Source organism: Erigeron canadensis, chromosome 6 (assembly GCF_010389155.1).
Source record: "Erigeron canadensis isolate Cc75 chromosome 6, C_canadensis_v1, whole genome shotgun sequence".
Lineage (NCBI taxonomy): Eukaryota > Viridiplantae > Streptophyta > Magnoliopsida > Asterales > Asteraceae > Erigeron > Erigeron canadensis.
This window is the reverse complement of record NC_057766.1, coordinates 8021883-8043091: the sequence shown is the minus strand read 5'-3', so window position 1 is coordinate 8043091 and position 21209 is coordinate 8021883. Positions and strand designations below refer to the sequence as shown.

Sequence of the window (21209 nt, the reverse complement as noted above, 5' to 3'; positions counted from 1 at the left end):
TTAAAATGGAGAATTTACAACAATTCTTGCTTGGTTCTAATTTAGCCAACAACACGGGGTTCCAAGGAAAATTAACCATTTACCCAAAATTCCCAAATTATTATATCAAGAACCCTGTCGTTCAAAATAATAATAATAATAATAATAATAATAATAATAATAATAATAATAATATAAAAATCAAGAACCCTAATAAAATGTAACATCCGTGTGTTGACCATTTAAGATTTCGAGTCAAAATAAACCTTTCAGTAAATACAACCTCGTAAATCGGTTTCAACCTCATATTTTAAGTCGGCATCGTAATTCTAATTTGGCATCGTATTTGGAGTCAGCCTCGTATTTGGAGTTAGCCTCGTATTTGCGTGGCCGCATCGTATTTGGTTCAGCCTAGTATTAAGGCCTTGTATGGAATATTCTCTTTTACCCTACATATAAATACTCATTTTCCTTCACAACTTCTCATTTCCACCAACTTAGCCTCCAAGCAAAACACACACATACCCTTACTACCTCACCATTACTACCCCATAAACAACAAGCTTTAATGAAATCCAACCTTACTTTTGCTTAGATTTAGTGTCAAAAACAGTTTTTCTACCTTCTAAGCATCATCACAAACATCTATTTTGGTCAGATTTGATGTAAGAATCAAAACCCTTTTTATGCTCTTCTTTTTGTATTTTTCGGTTTTTCTTTTAATACACACGCTACACCCACCAAGTATTGAACTTATTACGTCCAAAATGTTTAGAATCATATACTATATCTTTTGTCAAAGTTTTGTGTGATTTCGTTAACAAAATCTTGTGATATAAGAACTTTTGTACACTTTTTATAAACTTTGTTCAAATGGATTTTCGGGTTTAAGTCCGTTTTTCGAGTTTCCGACTTTAGTATTGTTTTCCCATCATATTAGGGAATCTAAAAATACAATATGATGATAAAAATACTTTTCAGATCGAAAGAAACGATTAGGGTTTTCTAGAATTAATTTTGAGGAAGAACAACCCAGATTGCGACCCCGTCGAAATGAGACCTCGTATTTCCATTTGCGACCTCGTATTTCAAATGTGACCTCGTATTTAAGTTTGCGATCTCGTATTTCAAATGTGACTTCGTATTTTAAATGTGACCTCGTATTTCAAATGTGACCCCGTATTTCAGTTTGCGACCACGTATTTTAGTTTGTGACGTCGTATTTCAAATGTGACCTCGTATTTGGAAATACTATCCTAGATTTACTAGCCTCTTAATTTTAGCCTCTTATTTTAGCCTCTCAATTGCAATTTTGTCCTTTAGTGAAAATAAGACCCCAAATTCAATTTAAGACCTCAAGATCAATTTAAAACCCCGAATTTCAATTGAGACATCGGATTTCGATTATTACCCCGATTTGGTCAACCTTGGTCAACTTTGGTCGGTTTAGTCAACTTTGATCAACTTTAGTTGATTTGGTCAACTTAGTCAAACTTGTAATTTGGTCAACCTTGGTCAAACTTATAAAAAAATTGGTTTAAATCAAACTAGTACACTTTTGGACAAGATAGTCAATACTTGGTGGCACGTTATGAGCACGTTTACCTATAATGAACACATACTTAATTGTGATAACTTAAAACAGATTGTTGCGTGCCGGTTACTTGCTTACTGATATCTTGCGTAACATAATCTTGTTGCTAGCATTCAGGTGAGCTTTGTAGTCCCCTTTTTACATGCTTTCTCGGGGCTGAAAGGATACAAAATGTTTTCATGTAAAACTGTAATTATTTGATATGATATTGTGACAACCTATTTTGACAACACGATTGATAACCTATTGTGGATACATTTTGATAACGTGATTTGGATACATATATGATTTCATGACTTGGATACCTATTAATTTATATAATGGATACATTTGGATGCATTGAGCACGACTGGTTGTTGAACCGTAAGTCCCTTCCTTTGTTAGCACGACTGGTTGTTGAACCGTAAGTCCCTTCGTAGACAACCTTAGCCTGGTACCGTAAGTGCTGTCAACCTTGATAAGTCCATGGCAACCTTATGATTATGTCAACCACGATAAGTCCATGGCAACATTGTGATTATGGCAACCTGGTGATTATGGCAACATTGAGTATACATTAAATGCATCAAGTTAACCTGACAACCTAGACTACAACTCTGCGAACTCACCAACCATTGTGTTGACGCTTTTAAGTATCCTTTCAGGTGCACAGGTTAGAGGTGGTTGAAGAGAGTAGCATGGTGCCTTTATAGCAGACTTTGGACTCTATGATTCCTTGTTGCTGCTATGTCATCTTATGTTCTCTTTGTATTAGTATGACATTATGCCTAACCTTTGATCCCCTGCGTGGGAGTTAAATTATGTTTTATTTGTGTTTGGATTTATGTTAAATGTTTGTTATAATCTATGATAAGACTATCTATATTTTTGGATTCATTTAGTCTTCCTATGTAATATTCATGACGTGTGTAATATGTGTCGCATCCCAAGTTTTCCACCTTAGTCGGGGTGTGACATAAAAACAACTAAATTCATTAGAAGTACCTTCAATTTGAAATGCAAATTAACTAGATTATGGCATGCAATCACACACTCAATTCTTTTCTCTCCTTTTCTTTTTTTTTGCTTGAACCAAACACCCCCGAATCATTTGGATTCTAAGAACCCTAATTTCTTAAAAAACAATCAATCACACTATACCTAAAAGATTATTAACTAGATGGGGAGATGAATAAAATTAGTTTTGCTTCCTTTTTTTTCTTCTTATTTTCGGCCATATACACCACCCACACCAAAATCTTCCATGTTTACATCTATCAATTTGAATGTTATTTCTATTTAGAAGCTTTTCTTGAGTTTTGAAAAAGATAAGAATTCACTCTTTGAAGAAGTTGAGTTGAAGAAACAAATGGAGGTTGTTAAGAGAATGATAAAGGAATTGTGAAAAAAAAAGAAGAAATAAGATGATTGACATTTTCTAGTGATGCCACGCCCCTACCAATTTTTAGATGGTAAAATATTTGGTATTCACTAATGTTTCAATTAATTTAACCCCATAACTCAATTGTAAATATTATGAATTTATTTTAATGACAAAACTATAATAAAGATTAATTTTATTTACCTTTAAAATATAGGTATGTTACACCTAAAATAAAAAAACTATTTTCTTTATAATATAGTATAGATATAGATAATATAAAAGTATAGATAAAATTTTTTTATGCATTCAAATTGACAATAGTAAATAACATTTTCCATATAAAAATGATCTTAAATTATTAATTTTGACAACAAATTTGGACTGTATTTGAACGTAATATATATTTTCAGAAAAATGCATATTTTACTTTTTTTAGAAATATATCAGCTTTAAAAGTTTCTACCAATAACTTATTACACTCATAAAAAATGTATGGTTAGATTGGTGATCTGATTTTAAAGACAAAGGTCATGAGTTCGATCCTCATTACATGCAAAGTTTGAAGGGTCTTTTCCATCATTTAGATAGACAATGAAGACAACTATTTATTTAGGCATAGGTAAGGTCTGTCATCTTTACCTCCATATACCATCGCATTGGGTCTCAAATCTATACCCTTTTATAAAAATTATCATATAATCCATTTCTAGAAATAGTTACACAATAGTTACTTACGAAAATATTAAATTACTCTTAATAAAAACCCACTATGTAAAATTTTTTTATAAAATACCAAATTTGTTCAGAATGAATTAATTTACACTATAAACCTTCTTATTTTAATAACTAACATTTTAATCCTTAGTCTCTAAAAAAGTTTTAACTATCACAATTACATCATTACCAACACCACTAAACCACATAAACCACCATTATCACCATATTGCGCGGTTACCATGATATCTGCTAAAAGTAGTGAATAGTTTAGTAGTAGTTTCTTTCCTTTTTTTTTCTTGTAACAAACTACAAATTTCCATTTATTTTTTAAAAAAATTGGGGGGATTTACGATAACGATTCAGTAACGGTGTTTTGAAAACCATGAATTTCCCTTGACTACCGGACATCCATCCATCCATTCAATTTACAAAGAAAACTAACCCCATGGAAGCGCCCAGAGTAGCATACGAGCTGAAATTGGAAAAATAACTTTTAAAATAAAATCCGTAAAATAAAATAAATATTTATAAATAATAATAATCAAAAAAAATAGAAGGAAAAAAGAAACCTCGAGGAGCGATCAATCGATCGGTAATGGCTTCCAACGCCTTATCACGTCTAGCCAACCTTCATCGTCATTTCCACATTACAAGATCAAGCACTAAAGTACCTACCTTCATCGTTCTTTTTTCTTTTTTTTTCCTCTCTCTCTCTCTATATATATATATGTCTGTATCTATATGTATATTGTCTTTGGTTTTTTTTTTTTTTTTTAGTATTATATGCTTATCGTTTGTTTTTTAAGCAAAAAAGTAGTAAAATAAACATTTATTTGAAAACTGTTATTTTTATAAGGTATTTTGGAGAGGTGAAATGTAATTTAGCGAGGTAGAGAGACTGATATTAAATTTTATTTTTTGGTGACAGTGTGTGTTTTAAAAACGAGAGCAGGTACCCGAGCGTTGTGGCGGTGAGATGTTGGGTGATACCTAGGTCATAGAGTATGATAGGTTATAGGAGTTGATATGTCATAGAGTATGATAGTCAAATGCCTTAGCCGTACGGGCTCCGCCCTCGGATTTAAAAATTTGTCAAAAGTATATCGAATGACATCTCTAATGAAAGAGCATGAAATTTTAAGAACACCCATACAATTTTTATAATTTATCGATGTACGGTTTTTGAGATAAAAGATTTTGAATGAATTGGATGGATAAATGATTTATGGATGAGTGAGAAAAAAGATGATTGGTTGAGATTTGAGGAGAGAGAAAGGGTATTATAGTTATTTTAGATAAATATAGAATAGATAGGAGAGACATTTTGGAGAAGTACTTAAAATCAATATTGAAAATTTCAAGTTCAATGTTGAAAATCTAGAGAAAATTTGCTTTATAATATAGTATAGATAAGTGGCATGCAATGTTTATGTGTATAGAATATAGATATAAGAAAATATGTATGTCACAAAGTAGAGAAAACAAATGTGCATATTGGCATATAAAGAGGTATTTATATTTGTATATGTATTTTTGTTAATTTGGATGATATATATATATATATATATATATATGAATAGGGTGGGCATGACAATGCAAATGTGGGAACCATAAAGATATCTCAAGATGTTTCAACAGCATTAGCAAATGGGAAAGCAGTTGTTGCTCTTGAATCAACTATTATATCTCATGGTACGGGGCCCTAAAGTTTTACTATTAACGGTTTGATTCATTGGTTGGTGGTTGTTATATATTACGGAGTACTTTCTAGTTTAATCTAAATTATTATATATATTAGGAATGCCGTATCCTCAAAATATGGAGACTGCGAAAGAGGTCGAGGCTATTGTCAGGGATAATGGTGCTGTTCCTGCTACTATTGCTATTTTAGATGGCATTCCATGCATTGGTATCTTTCTTTTTAACTCTGTCCGCCCCTACTTACTTTTGGAGTTTGCTTTTTATAGCCTCTCGCTATATGTTCACACATATTGTGCCTTAGTGTTATGTTCTTGTTTTTAGAGGGGCCGTTTTTTTTTTTCATTCTAGATATAAAGTGTTTTTTTTTCTCTTGAATACCTTTGAAGCGTTTAGTTGCAAGTTGGAAAACACAATGAGTTTTTCATTTTTGAAATGGAAGATGTTCGGGAAACGATAAATATGAGTTTTCCATGGGTAGTGGTAACATGGAAAATAGTGTTTTCCATTTTCTTAGAGAGGTTTTCTAGAAAACATGAAGTTGATTATGTTTTTTTTTCATGTTCTCTTGGATATGTTTTGCATAAGTTAAGGAGATTTTCCACAACCAGATGCGGCCTTATATAATTATGAATTGTATGTAAGATTCTTAATCGAGATAAATCAAAGTAGTGTTTTTGGTGTTGCTAGGATGACTTTCTGAGAGTGTTAGATGTCTGTCTTATATAATCCCCTGTTTTTTCACAATATGACGGTGAATGTTTTTCTGTGATTCCAAACTGTCATCTAGTCGCTTATCAATTATTTCATTCTTCAAATAGCTTCCGTTTTCATGGTTTGTGTTGCTTACGAGGATCAAGTTAAAAATAGAATGAACTCCTTGAATATAGGGTTACTTGCTTAGTATTTTCATAACTTAGTTACCAAAATTAATATCAATAGGTTTTCAACTCTTCTTGTTATCTCACCTCTTTTACCTGTTGGAGGTCTTGCTGCTATATCACAGACCAGTGGTGTGGTACTTGAGTTTTGCCTCGCTTACATAATAATGACCAAAGTACTTATGTTTTCAAGCATTTTTTTAGCCTATGTACTATGGATATTGGGCGTCATTAAAAGCTTTGTCATTAGGGAAATCTTTTTCTACTATTGGAAATTAGGATTGACTACAGTTTCAAACCACAGCACATGGCTAAACCACACAATTTTCCCGACTGGTGCTCGAGAATCAGTGGATGAGTTGTGATTTGAGACTTAGGGGTGAAATGCATGATTAATCCTTAGCAGTCATTTGGAAGTGCTTTACAACCAAAAGAGAACAAATACATACCTTAAGGTGAAAAACTCTTGTTCACAGATTTTTTTGATTTGGAGTCTTTGCTACATGTGGAAAAGTCAACTGAGCTACTCAATGACATATTAGTTCAATTATGAGAGCCAACTAATGATGACGATGTGCCTGCTTGTTAGTTAGAACAACTGATTGGAGATTAGTTATGTGGGCTCTGTATTTTCATTAAAGCTCATTTTGATTATGTAAAATGCATGCCTTTCTTTTACTTGTAGGTCTTAGCACTGATGAACTGGAGAGGTTAGCTAAGCTGGGAACCCAAGCTCGGAAGATATCTCGAAGGGACATTGCACATGTTGTAAGTATGCATTAAATGTGGCTCCGTGTTTATGTTATATGCCCATGTTACATTCTCTCTTCTTGTTTTTTTTTTCTTGTACTACTGTTGCATTTGTTAATATTTATAAAATTCTATGATTTAGTGTTCAATGTCCTTTGGTAACTTTGACTGTCTAAACGACAAAAAAGTAACAATTTAACGTTTTGTAACTTTTGTGTGATTTAGTTGCTGCTATTTGTCATCTACTCGTTAGGGTCTCACAGACATTTTTACCCTTAAACTTCATATGAAAGTTTAATTAAAAGGCTGTAGGGGTGAGATACTTTATGTACTTGACACTATAAGAGTAGAGTAGTTGTAGAATGGTGCAGTTGTAATTATTATTTGATTGTTTAGTTTATTCAATCCATGAAAGTGGTTATTGGCCTATCATCTAATGTGACTTGACTCGTACTATATAACTCTATGTGAATATTGTACATAACCTGCCAATACGCAGGTGGCTACTAGAGGTAGCGGTGGGACTACCGTGTCTGCAACCATGTTCTTTGCTTCAATGGTGGGTGCTCTGTCGCTGGTTCTTTTTAAGGATATTTCATGCTGCTTAGAGGTGGCAAATTGTAAGGGTAAAACAGGTTATCACCTGGGTTGGGTTTGACCTTCAAACACTTTTATGTCCAACTTTATTTGTTTTTAACAAAAAATTTAGTTTCTAATATAATACAGTATTTTAGGAAAACAATACATATAATTTTTCGAGTTAAAAGATCTAGGATGTTAACCCTATATAATAAAAACTCTTTGGGACTTTGGGTGATATTTGTTCTGTGACCTTGTTAGCTATTTTCCAAATTTAATTTACCCATCGCCATTAGAGATAATATATAACTTAAAACAGCCCATTGATAAATAGGTCAAAAGTACCACCTTTGATTTTCCATTGTGAGGAAGCTTTTTCGTAAATCTGAATGGATATCACCATACCTTATGATAGCATGATAAACAAGTTTTACTGAAACTCTGTGCCTCTGTTTCAAGGATGTGTGTATGGATACACATGGTTGATATTTACATTATGATTCAAAGTTTTCATGTAAAGTCATAAACAGAAATATGCCCAGATTATGTAAACGCCAACGTATTACGTGAAACAAATCTTAGTTCTTACTCTAAATAGTTAAAGAGTAAAAGCAAACTTTATATATGGAATATTGGTGTTTTATAATAGTTTAATAAAGATATCGACCCTAAGCATGCCATGTTTCTCAGGTTGGCATATCTATATTTGTGACGGGGGGTATCGGAGGAGTTCACAAGCATGGAGAAAGCAGTAAGCTTTTAGATACCTATTTTTATATGCTGGATATTTTACTGTTTTTTGAAGTTTAGTTCAAGGAAACTCAGCTTGATTTTCTGCTTGCTCTATAGAGAACTTAGAATAGGACTATAAACCTCGTGCTATGATCGAAGCTGTCGATTATCATTTTATGTTCTTGACATTTTGTTAATTTTTAACTTTTGGTTTTGGATTCTAGTTTTCTGTTGTGATTTTAAGCTCTTTCTATCATGAAAAGGAAGGCACACTTAGACTCAAAAACAGAACTTAGCAAGTTTAAATTGAGAAAAATTTACATTTGGTTTTTAGTTATGGAATGAGTCTTTATCCATTCTTCCTAAATGAAAGGTAACTTTGGAACTTAAAATTTAACCAATCGTTAGCATTTAAAACGAAGCTTGTTTTCTTGGGACAAACTCTTTAGTTTTTTTTGTTATTTTCTAGAAAATATTATGTAGTAGTCAGCAGTAGATCTACCAAATAATGAATTGTGCGTGTGTGTATGTCGATCTGGATTCCACACTATACCTTTGCAAGCATACAACTCTTTCTGATTAGTTTAAAGTTGATGCATGTGAGTGTAACTATTGTTTCTTGAATTGTATCAGCATTGGATATATCATCTGATCTTACCGAGCTTGGAAGAAATGCTATGACTGTAGTATCAGCAGGCGTAAAGTCCATATTAGATATTCCCAAAACTCTTGAGTATTTGGTATTTCATCCTTGCACTAATGTACCATTATAAGTTCAGAAGGCTGGCTCCAGTTAACTTACTTTCCAATGTTTACAGGAAACTCAAGGAGTTTCTGTTGTTTCTTATCAAACTGATGACTTTCCAGCTTTTTTTACTGAAAAAAGTGGCTGCAAGGTATGTCCGTTTTACATCCATGTGGTGATTTAAACTCGTTTATGTGAAAACGGGTTGATTAGTACGTATTTTTATGATACTTGGTCAAACACGTTAGTATGAAAAACTTTAACGAAAGGGGAAACTTGTCTATCAGGTTAGGGTGCAGCTCATGAAATAATCAAGGGTGCATCTAAATTGTATTATAATGTTTTGAACTGTCTAGAAATTTTACCTGGGCTCCAGCATTCTAGTACTATTTTCTCTTGCCTTGGTAAATAAGATAACCAATACTTAGTGTGTAAAGGATACTTGTCTGTATGTTATAAAACTCAACTTTTCGACAAAAATTAGTGTCAATAAATTTAGAATGAGCTATTAATTTATGTTATCCGAAGCTATCAAATATGTTTGGCCCCTTTCACAATTATGCTTCCTTGCATATACCCTTCCTTAAGAGCTTCAATTTGTGAATGACAAACCAGGCACCTTGCCAACTAGATTCACCCGAAGACTGTGCTCGTATGATTGGCAAGTACTATTTAACTTTTTCTCGTTCTTTATTTTATGTCAATTAAATTTATTAATTATGCTGATTATTTTTTTGGACTTGCTGATCACAGAGGTCAACAGGAAACTTGATCTTAAGACGGGCATCTTGATAGCAATTCCTATACCAAAAGAACATTCTGTTTCTGGTAACATTATAGAGTCTGCTATTCAAACGGCACTCAGAGAAGCTGCGTAAGAATCATCTTTACTAAATACAACGATTTTGCTTTTTAGATGATTGAAAAGTAAATTAGCATTTTTTTCATGTTCCCATGTATGTCTAATTTTTTGTAATTTGGACTCAGTGATAAGGGCATAACAGGTAGTGCTGAAACTCCTTACTTACTTTCCAGAGTGAATGAACTAACAGGAGGAGCTTCACTCGAATCAAGTATCCTTTAATGCTACAGTGTACAAATATGTACGGTGTACATATTGTTTCCGAAAACTTTTATCAGGCAGAGAAAGTTTATTTAACCTTATCTGAAATAATTTTCGAAATTTGAAACAGGTTTGCATTGACACATGTTATTTACAGATTGAAATGGTCTGGGCCGGGCCGGGCCGGGCCGGGCCGACTTAACCTGCAAACAGCTTTTATCCTGTTTTCCGTCTTTTTTTAATAGATAATCAACGTTTTTATGATTGCAAAAACAGTAATCTTAACTATAATAATGTAAGCCTTTGAATAACAGACATTGGACAACTAGCGATTTGTTTGCCCATTTGACATGTTTCCCTTTTTCGCAACCATTTGCAATAAAAAAAGAACCTTGATTGACCAAACCACGAGTTAATGGATCAGAATTTCAGTGATTTGATACAACAACCCATATGAAAGCCAAGGGAAAAAGGAAAAGCTCAGTTGAGATATGTTTTACAAGTAGTGTATTAGTTTGTGTATTTGGAAGTATATATTTAGTTTTTGTACATTTTTTGTAAGTATATCCTTAATCAGTGATAGACATTGCACTTGTGAAGAACAATGCCGTTCTTGGTTCCCAGATTGCTGTTGCCCTTGCTCAGTTGCAAGACCATGGTCATTCATAAAGGTTAGTAACATTCATTTCTTACCAAATAGGGGGTAGGGGTGTGCTCAACTAAAATGTCCTTTTTCAATTATCTGCAACTTTTATACATTATTACTAATAATTGGTATTTCAAATATGATTACAAGTATTATAAAGTTCTGGCATAGTCAACGTAGTTTTGATGCCTCAAAGCTACACTTTGGGTACTCTTCAGATGTTTACTTCCTAGTCGTATTTTTATATCAGATAGATCTGCTACACTTTGGTCATAATATATTAGAATCTTGCATTGTTTGTTTTGGCATTGCAGGATTTGGATCTTCAGCGAACAACTATTGAGACTCTTATATTTCTTTACCTTGATAACTTTTCTACCAGTGTACCGAAAAAGTAGGATTGTTATATAAATAATTCAAATGAACTTAGCAACTTTTTTTAGAAGGCATTGTTAAGAATGAAATGATATAATAAGATGTGGATATTTTGGTCGATCATTGACAGTCCTGTGTTTTTTTCTTCTCCCCTTTAGAGATCGGACCGGTGGTTCAACAATACAAAGAACATGAATATCAAATGGGAAGTGATATACGTACCATTCTTTTTGATTAGTTTAGAATACGGTATAGTTTTTATATCATGCTGTACAAGCATTTAATACATGAATTTGGTAAATTAATTAAAATAGATGGCATCAATATCATTTTGCATATAAAATACATCACATTGCAAATAAATTTTACAATGTACTTTCTGATTACCATTGTTTTTTAATGATTACTTATCACCTCTATGTAAAAAACCAATACCAGCACAATAAGATGAAGAGAATTGTGTAGGATTTTGTGATCGGACCAGGGGATCCATAAATTGGTACACTTAAATCAGCTTAAATGGTCAGTCAGTTAACGCCTTTCGTAGCAGATTTGTATGATTCTCAACCAAATAAGTTGAGCAATACTAATACATCCCTACATAAAAATACATTCCTTTTTTGAGGAACAAATATTTTCCACATCTGCATAAATCAACAAAACTTGTTTAGATCGCCAAGTAAAATCAGAAAATCTCAGTGTGCATTTATCTTATTCTATCATTCATCATCCTTTTATGTTAATCTTATAAGGCTATAACTCTGAAATGACATGATTATAGCCTATGATTCATAGGGGAGCACCAGCCACATGGTCACATACCATCCACAACCACATAGTCACACACCATCCACGATTTGAGATGTGATACCAATTATGACAATGTATAGGTCATAAAATAACTAGTTTAATAATCGTTGCACGGCTCACCAGCTCCCTCTGGATTTTTTCTGCTTAGAGGGGAGGGAGGGGAGTCAGGTATTCGGCTACGCTAGCGCTGGAGGTCGGTTTTGAGGATATAGAGACTGATTTTGATAGATAACAACGTAATTGTTAGTAATTGCTTAATCTTTATAAAATTTGTAGTGTCACAATTTGTGAAGAATTGAATTCTTTGTACTACATTTTGAGTGGATCAAGCAAATATCTTGCATGAATATATCCAGCCATTTTTGATAATGAAATCTTTTGATAAGATAATCAGGTACCACATGCACCAATGCTTGTGTGTTGATTTAACGTCTTGTATTGCTAACACATTTATGGAAAAATGCAACATCGGGAATATGTAATACGATGTGTAGTACTAATAAAACACATTAAAATCTCATGCAATGTCCCTCGAGACTAAAATGTTTTTAATGGCAAGCTCTATTAATATTGAAACTCTTTGACATTTCATCAATATACTTTCATAATTGGACAAAAGTCTCATTCAATAACGTGTTATAATATAAAAAATTTCATGATACCAAGAAGTCATCAAATGAAAATCTTAATTAGGGTTTTATAAGACTTCATGCTGATAACGTGGAGAACGAGTAGGAGAAGATTTGAAAGAGAATGAGAGTTAATTTTATTAAAAAGAAACATTTTATATTTATAAATTTGAATTAAATGTTGTTGATACAAATACATAAATATGGTAATGAATATCCTATTATAATTATAAATTTATAATTATAATATATTTTGATTATTTTCCATTAAAACAAATCAATTTTAAATAAGATATATTTTGGCTGGGTTTTGGATCGGGTCGGGTTTATTTTGTGTGAGGGCATACTAAACACACTTTTAAGCCCAACCCGAAAATACAAATGATCCTGAATGCAGCAACGTATTTGATTCAGGCACCCCCAATCCCATCTCACTCAACTTATTTTCATTTCCATCATTTGAAAATCCCCTGTGTTTCAGAGACTCTACACACCAAATGTTATACATATATAAATCAATATATCAGAATTATATAAGTTTGTGATATAAAAATTAGTTATAATATCATATATTTATTATGTCATTATCTAAGCTCTATGCATCAAGATCCTATTTTTCCAAAACCCTCACCAATTCCAGGTTAGTAATTACATTGAATTCATTTTATATCATAATTAGTTTCATTTTATCTATATATATATATATATATATATATATTTAGGGTTAAACATAGTTTTTGCTATTTATATATGTGTTAAACTTAAATAATAAATAAATTTGTTGCTTAACATCACATTTTTGTTGTTATTGTTGTTACAAACCAGACTAGAAAGATAATTGTGCAGTTAACTAACATTAATTCAGTACATTTGTATTACCTGAATTTTATTAGTTTTAAAAATAATAATATGGTCTACTTTATATTCAGCTGTTATTGTTAATTCAGGTGTTTATCAGAAGTTACACAAAGTAGATATTATTTTGCGGCAGCGGGTAGTTATAGACATAACCAATGCCATTCTATGAAAAACGTTTCGCACTTGGGAATCGGGTATTTGAAGAGACCTTATTATCTATCGGGTTGTGGACGCCGTTATTCTACCAATGTCATTACAGAACGGAAATCTAGAAAGATGCTTTATTACTTGACGGGTTTGGTGTTTGCGATGGTGGGATGTACGTATGCTTCGGTTCCTTTATATAGACGGTTTTGCCAAGCTACGGGTTATGGAGGTACTGTTCAACGTCGTGAGGTAAAATGTTTTTCTTTTTCAAACTGGACATGAAATCTTAGACTTTTGTTTCGTTATATTGTTTTATATTTCCTCTCTCCAGACTGTAGAAGAAAAGATATTGCGACATTCTCAAGATGGAACCGTCACCAAAAGGTGCGTTGCTGTTAAAGAATCTATTTTGTTCGTGAGCCTGCTTTTGTTAATTTTCTTTGAATAAATGATGAATTTATCATTACAGGGAGATTGTTGTGCACTTTAATGCTGATGTGTCTGATGGAATGCCTTGGAAGTTTACTCCTACTCAACGAGAGGTATTATGCTCATTACGCTACCTTTTTTTTGCTTTTCAATTTAACGTATAAGATCACCATTTTTTTTTCTCTGTAGTTACCTGGGTAGTGATCAGATATAAACACATGGGCTCTAGTAGAGATAAGCCATTTTAACATATGCACTTATAATGGGTTGAATTTGAATTGTGCTAGATCTCTAACGGGTCAAATAAAGAATTTAGCTAATAAGTTAAATTGCTATAAGTCACCCAGTTTACTTTTAATTCAAAAAAATCTCTTAAAAGCGTTTTGTTAAAGTTAGATTATTATTATTGTATCTGTATTGTTTTTACCCTTGGCATAAATGATATAGGAATTATATACTGTTTTAAAATGGGGACTAATATCTTTTGTACTAAAAGTCTACATATTGGCCCTTTATTTTAATTTGCCCATAACATCATATTACTAATACATTATTCTATGTAATATTTCATCTGCTCTAAATGAATTTAGTTTGATTTTTTTAGCTTGTATATGTAGGTGAGAGTAAAGCCAGGAGAGAGTGCTCTTGCTTTTTATACTGCTGAAAATCGTAGTTCAACTCCTATAACAGGAATGTCTACATATAATGTTACGCCCATGAAGGTACTAAGTACTAACGTTCATATTTTTGTTTCATATATCGAATCGAGTGATAATACTAATAGTTGATGTCCCCTTTATTTATTCATGGTGTATATGGTTGAAACTTTTGCTGCGTGTTCTATTTATAAATCACGACTTTGAAGATTATGTTTGATATGTCTGTTAGGCTGGTTTTAAGCTATTTGTATTTTGTTTTTGGAACAACCATGTGATAAAGGCGCAGGTAATATTTTGCACAACCTAAGAAGTATTTTATATAAAGTGATGGCCTGATGGGATTAATTTAGTGATTTACATAAAGGTTCTTGATGCATTTGTATATCCACAACACAGTTTATCTTGCATAAAAAAGTGAGAGTACCCTAGTAAGATATCAAATAATATATACACTTATAAGAACATAGGCGATCATTTATTAAACAGACTAAGTATCTGTTAGACAGGGCTCAGTGTACCAAACAAGAGAAAAACTACACGATAACCCTACAAACATTCATATCTCTAAGAGGTTAGACAATATATATATATATATATATATAGGGTAAAGTTATTTTGAGAACCCTTTTTTTTGCGAGAACCTTTGAGAACTTTTCAAATCAAGCCCAACCGATGATTGTTCTTTGCACGAAAATTGTTTTTTGATTGTTTTTTGAATAACTTATGTGTAATTTTGAAGTTTATAATTGTGTGGAGCATGGATTATCATCCGTTATACAATTATGTTGAGATTTGGATTCTTGATCACATGTGCACGAATATTACTATGATCACATGTATGCAAGTCGATCACATGTAATCATAGCAATATTCGTGCACATGTGATCAAGAATCCAAATCTCCACATAAATGTATAACGGATGATAATCCATGCCTCCACACAATTATAAACTTCAAAATTACACATAAGTTATTCAGATAACAATCAAAAAACAATTTTCATGTAAAGAATAATCGTCGGTTGGGCTTAATTTGAAAAGTTCTCAAAGGTTCTCGCAAAAAAAAAGATTCTCAAAATAACTTTTCACTATATATATATATATATATGGCAGCCGCATTCCATCTTCTTGATTAGGCAGCTTTCTAACATCCCTCCCATATACCACAGTTTCCGAATCCTAGTGTTTCAAAGAAAGTAGCTTGAGTCATTTCGCATAAGCTGGTTTTGCAATGTAAAGTTTTGTATGATATATGTAGTCATAACACTCTTTTAAGCTTCTAGGTCAGCACAATAACAATACATTGGGTGTCCTACTCTTAGGGGTGTTATCGAGCCGAGTCGAGCTCAAGCTTAGCATGGCTCGAGCTCGACTCTAGCCATATTTTCTCGGCTCGAGCTCGACTCGATAGCTTGACGAGCTTTCAGTGTGTAGGCTCTAGCTCGACTCGTTTTACCTATAATATGGCTCGAGCTCGGCTCGAAAAGCTCGAAAAAGGCTCGAGTTTGACTTGTGTCTATAAACATGACTCGAGCTCGGCTCGAAAATATATATCACTTGTAACAAAGTTTTTACAAATAGCCCTTGTAGAATTAGAAATTTACTATTTAAGAATTATATATATAAATATTTACATAATATATGGAAAGCTCGATAAGTATTCGAGCCGAGCTGTGTAAAGCTTGAGCTTGACTCGATAATTATTTCGAGCCTTAATTTTGGGCTCGGGCTCGAACTCGATAATAGTTCGAGTCGAGCTCGAGTTGCTCGATAAAAGCTCGGCTCGTGGGCTGCCGTACCTTCTCTCATTGCGAGTAGACTAATCCCAAGAGTTAAAGTTGTCATTAATGAATGTGAAGACGCGCATTTCTTACAAGTCGAGATATTAGATACACGTCGGGTGTGTTGAATAACCTATACATGTTGCTTAAGTGGATTCATCCATTAGAAAATAGTCTTGCATTCTTTTTAGTTGTGATGGTTACTCCAATCATGTTCTAGAGTAGTATGTCAAAAGGAATACATGTGGGTGTTTTCAGGTGAGGCAATATCTAAAGATACAGCATAGATGCTATTAGTTAGAGATTACTACAACACATCGTCCTAATGCTTTTAATTTTTAAACATGTCTAATTGTACTTGACCAAAAAAGGATAATTAGGATCTGTTTTATGGTATTTTTTATTAAATTTGAAGATAAGAGTGGTTCAGATCAGCTTGCAGAGATCCTGGAATGCAATAATTAATCTATACTAAATGAACTTACTATTTGACCCGTAACATCAAGATTCATGGTATTAATACTATATATACTAGTTCTTAAACATAAATATAACTAAAGCCCCAAACCTTTCTTTTATAGACACTCCTGACAGTCTGTTGGAGGACAGACTTGCTATATACCAAAAGGTTCTTCAAAAATGAAAGTAGAGAGAGGTCAATATGTAAGCAACTAGACCTCTGCAATTAAATCTTGAACAACGAATCAGGGATCGTTAAAAACATATATATCATATCGCAAACCCTATCTAGGGTCGTGGTATTGCTCATAAATACCTATAAATTTGATAGAGGTGAAATGGAGAAGAAGAAGAATTTAGTTAGAAAAAGAAGTTATCTCAAATCTGTTATATTTCATATATCTATTGAGTATTTATACAACAAAAGAAAATAACCGCTCCTTTGACTCTAACAACTCCAACGACTAATACAGATTTTACACATACGACCCCTACACTTTATTATATGACATTTATTGCTATAACTATTTTACACAGTATCAAATGCCTCCCCTTCAAAGCTTTTTGCCCTCAAAAAGGAAAATCTGGAAATCTGCACTTCAAGTCATCTAGAAATTCCCAAGATTGACAAAGGAAGTTCCTCCCAATGGACTAAAACCTGCCATGCCATACGATTACTCTTGACAATCTTCCTGTCCACCACAACTCTTGGTGGAAGCAAATATCTTGGTTCTTGAGGCAATGGAGCAGTAACCATTGGAGTCCCATGAGCTTGTTTCAAGAGAGAAACATGGAAAGTGTGGTGAATTTGAGCAGATGCAGGCAAATCCAGCTTGTACCCAGGCTGAAACTCCCTTTCAGTCCTGTGTTTGTCTGCAGTCTGTTTCATCCTAATCCTGGCAACTTCCAAATTGTTTTTGAGACGTTTAATCATTCCCTCACTTTGCTGATACAAAGTCTCAACCGCTGCCACTGCAGTGTCTCCAGGCACAAAAGGAGTGTGGATACTAGGTTTAATACCAAACAATGCTTCATAAGGAGACATCTTAATGGTGGAATGCCATGAAGTATTGTACCACCATTGGCACAGAGGCAACCATTCTACCCATTCAGTGGGGGCATCCAAACACATGGCTCTTAGATGATCTTCTAAACACCTATTCAAGACTTTAGGCCATCAGATTGGGGGTGATAAGCTGATGAAATTGCTAATTGAATGCTTTGTAGCCTCATAAACTCTTTCCAGAAATTGCTAAGAAATATAGGATCTCTGTCAGATACAATGGTGGCAGGAGCTCCATGAATCTAAAAAATATGATCTAGAAAGGCTTTGGCAACCATTGCAGCAGTGAATGGGTGGCTGAGTGTAATGAAGTGGCCAAACTTGGTTAATCTGTCTACCACCACTAAAATAGTGTCTTTGCCCTGCACTTTTGGAAGTCCTGACACAAAATCCATAGAAATATCACTGAAGATGGTTTGGGGAACTGGTAGAGGCTGCATTAACCCAGGATAAGCCACTGTCTCATATTTTGACCTCTGGCAAACTCCACATTCCTTCACAAACTTTTTTACATCCTAAGCACAACCTTTCCAATAAAAATAGCTTTGAATCTTTGCCATAGTTGGTACTACACCAGAATGTCCTCCTATGGCAGAAGAATGGAAAAGTGTAAAAATATCCTTTCTGAGATCCATATCCTTGCCAATTACCAGTTTATATTTCCTTTTAAAAAGTTGACCATCCCAAGCCCTGTTTGGAATAGTTTCACCCTTCTTCAACTTGTCAATTATTTTACATATATCCACATCTTGCACCCAAAAAGTCTTGATTCTTTCCAATAATAGTGAATCCATTGAATTGATCCCCATCTGTAGTAAGGTCATGCCCTGCACCCTGGACAATCCATCGAGTTTTATATTTATAAACAAGAAATACCGATTTTACTAACTAATGCATACTTTCGGACAGTGGACCCATTCGTGTATAGTATAGCTAAATGGTAAGACCAGGTCGAACACAGGGACCATTTATTAGAGACTAGCTATTCATGACAAGACAAATAAAACTAACAATTATCGAATAAATAAAATCCATAGTGGCAATTGTATAATAATATTGTCTTACAATTAAACAACTAATAATAATAAAATAGAAAGTGAAGAAGCCGAACGAGTTTTGTGTCTTGCGGCTGTATGTGATGTCGAAGTCAAACAATGGAATCCCCAAATGGGTCTTCTGGCTGCTGCCCCTCTTGATGAAAATCCAAACAAATTTTGTTTCTTTCACACAGTATCAAAATTTGATATGAATCGTTTTGTAACAAACATGCCTACACTATAGTGGTTTTGGTGTTTTCTTTAACTTTTTGTTTTTTTGTGATTTGACTTTTTTTGCGTCCGGTGGTAAACTACGTCAATAGCAAACACAACCACGATAAATTGAGGTCCTGCTCCTGCAATGTGGGCTCATATAAAGTAGTTTGAAACTAAGATACGTCATTGTTGGAGGTTAACCAACTAGTTTTAGAGGCCAACAAGGGGTGAGCTGCTCATTGGTAGTCGATTCTAATGTACCCATTACCTTATTCTATGCAAAATTTTATTAAGTAAAAGCAAAATACAGATGGCTGTTTATATTTTGGACATAAATTCCAATCAATGTGCGAAATTTTGGTGAATGAGTTCTATGATTAAAGCCATTTTTCTGTTGATTAAGTTATTTATTTGAACTGAGATGGGGAATTTTGAAACAAAGCTTTGTGTCCTACTCTATTTAGAATTATGTTACTATAGGGATCTGTTATGCTTGAGTCCATAATTCGGTAGGAGTACAGGTGGCAAATGTGCTGGTCAGAACTGGCATTTGCTTGTGCTGGTTGAAACACTCGTTGATATATAATTACCATCTAAATGTAATCAGTAGTCTTATTATCTCAGTTACAATTAATTTTCTTCCTAATGAAATGATATAAGTGGTTTTATGAGTTGAAAGTACAGTATTTGGGTACTTCCATCCCACTTGGACTTTTTTGTTTGAAGCTAAGTTATGCATTGTACCTGTTGGACTAATTGGAGATAGACAACCTGAATAGACTAGTTATTCAGTAAGTGGGTCAAAGTCCACCTCTAGTTAAGAGCTATTAACTGGTTATGCGTGACTGATTTCATATCCTTGTGAATGACTAAAGTATTTATAGCTCTTTATGATGTAATACCGAAATCATAAAGAAATTTTTTAGTGTATTAGTATACTGTTAAAATAGCAAAAAATTTGAAAGTTCTTATGTAAAAGTTTTCTTGTTATGACCATTATTATGGTTGATCCATGAAGCTGTAGTGCTATGCAACTGATCTTGCATGTGAAGAACTTTTATCATGGTTTAAGTTTTTTTTACTACCTTTACGTGTACATTTTCCTAATCTAATAAATTGGCATGGATGTTCAGGCTGCAGTTTATTTTAACAAAATACAGTGCTTCTGCTTTGAGGAGCAGCGTCTTCTTCCAGGCGAGCAGATTGACATGCCAGTAAGTATAGCGACTTCTTCCATCTCTTAAAAGAGTTATATATCCTCTCATTAAAAACACTACTTAATTCTATTTAAAATATACTATTAGCAAATTTGTCAGAAAATGAAAGGTCATAGTTTTCATAGGCATCCAGTTGTGGCTATTTTCATGGGACAGGGAGAGTAAAGTTCTATTTTACTGCAGAACAAATGGGATCTAATGTTGATTATCTTGACTTGTAGGTGTTCTTTTACATAGACCCAGAATTCGAAACGGATCCTAGGATGAATGGCATCGATAATATTATACTCTCGTATACATTCTTCAAGATTGCAGAAGATAGGTTATAATCATTTCAACTCTGAATTTGATTACCTTACAACATGTGTTTTTCAAAGTTTGTTGTCTTCATCCATTGTAATCACATACCCACACTTGTACGATGAACTCTGATTCCTACTGATCAAGTTTTGCTTATTAACTTGACATATGTGGCTGTGAAGATCATTGAGAATAAGCATGACAAAAGTTTTTATATATGTTCTTTTTAGTCGGCTATTCAATGTTTGAAACATGTGGCAAATAAGCTTTGACATTATAATGGAGTTTTTTAGTCCGCTTTGACCCCCGAGTACTCCAGCATATACCTGATTACTTTCTAGTCTACCGACCTATGAGCATCATTACTTGACTTCCCAACCTTGCAAGCAGATTGTGGTATACAAATCAAAAATTAGAAATATGTCCAAAGCGTGCTTTAAACTAGCAATTAGCAATTGGTGTATGTCGACCGGTCGGACCAGC

General features: G+C 33.5%; 2 protein-coding genes across 3 annotated transcripts; both read left to right on the top strand.

The window, feature by feature from the left end:
• Positions 1–3995: 3995 nt before the first annotated feature.
• LOC122603621 (pseudouridine-5'-phosphate glycosidase) lies at positions 3996–11245 on the top strand. Of its 2 annotated transcripts, XM_043776374.1 has the most exons (13): positions 4008–4320; positions 5234–5345; positions 5452–5562; positions 6918–7000; positions 7482–7541; positions 8252–8312; positions 8927–9033; positions 9112–9189; positions 9654–9699; positions 9792–9912; positions 10026–10111; positions 10685–10772; positions 11062–11245. In XM_043776374.1, the coding sequence occupies exons 1-12, from the start codon at positions 4249–4251 to the stop codon at positions 10768–10770; spliced, it is 1023 nt and encodes a 340-aa protein (XP_043632309.1). In that variant the 5' UTR covers positions 4008–4248; the 3' UTR covers positions 10771–10772; positions 11062–11245. The 2 variants fall into 2 exon arrangements, with proteins under 2 accessions (XP_043632310.1, XP_043632309.1); XM_043776375.1 differs by lacking the exons at positions 10685–10772; positions 11062–11245 and adding an exon at positions 10232–10245 and having other exon boundaries at positions 3996–4320; positions 10026–10141.
• Positions 11246–12951: 1706 nt separating this feature from the next.
• On the top strand, positions 12952–20942 carry LOC122602629 (cytochrome c oxidase assembly protein COX11, mitochondrial). The gene is made up of 7 exons (XM_043775224.1): positions 12952–13201; positions 13509–13815; positions 13898–13950; positions 14036–14108; positions 14613–14717; positions 20343–20423; positions 20648–20942. The coding sequence occupies exons 1-7, from the start codon at positions 13140–13142 to the stop codon at positions 20753–20755; spliced, it is 789 nt and encodes a 262-aa protein (XP_043631159.1). The 5' UTR covers positions 12952–13139; the 3' UTR covers positions 20756–20942.
• Positions 20943–21209: the final 267 nt, after the last annotated feature.

What these genes read in the sequence shown, in the direction of transcription:
- LOC122603621 (XM_043776374.1), top strand. Translation starts at nt 4,249, where the DNA reads ATGGCTTCCAACGCCTTATCACGTCTAGCCAACCTTCATCGTCATTTC. An exon ending in TTACAAGATCAAGCACTAAA is followed by an intron (nt 4,321 to 5,233) that starts GTACCTACCTTC and finishes ATATATGAATAG; the next exon opens with GGTGGGCATGACAATGCAAA. An exon ending in CCATGTTCTTTGCTTCAATG is followed by an intron (nt 7,542 to 8,251) that starts GTGGGTGCTCTG and finishes CATGTTTCTCAG; the next exon opens with GTTGGCATATCTATATTTGT.
- LOC122602629 (XM_043775224.1), top strand. Translation starts at nt 13,140, where the DNA reads ATGTCATTATCTAAGCTCTATGCATCAAGATCCTATTTTTCCAAAACC. An exon ending in AAAACCCTCACCAATTCCAG is followed by an intron (nt 13,202 to 13,508) that starts GTTAGTAATTAC and finishes TTGTTAATTCAG; the next exon opens with GTGTTTATCAGAAGTTACAC. An exon ending in GCGAGCAGATTGACATGCCA is followed by an intron (nt 20,424 to 20,647) that starts GTAAGTATAGCG and finishes CTTGACTTGTAG; the next exon opens with GTGTTCTTTTACATAGACCC.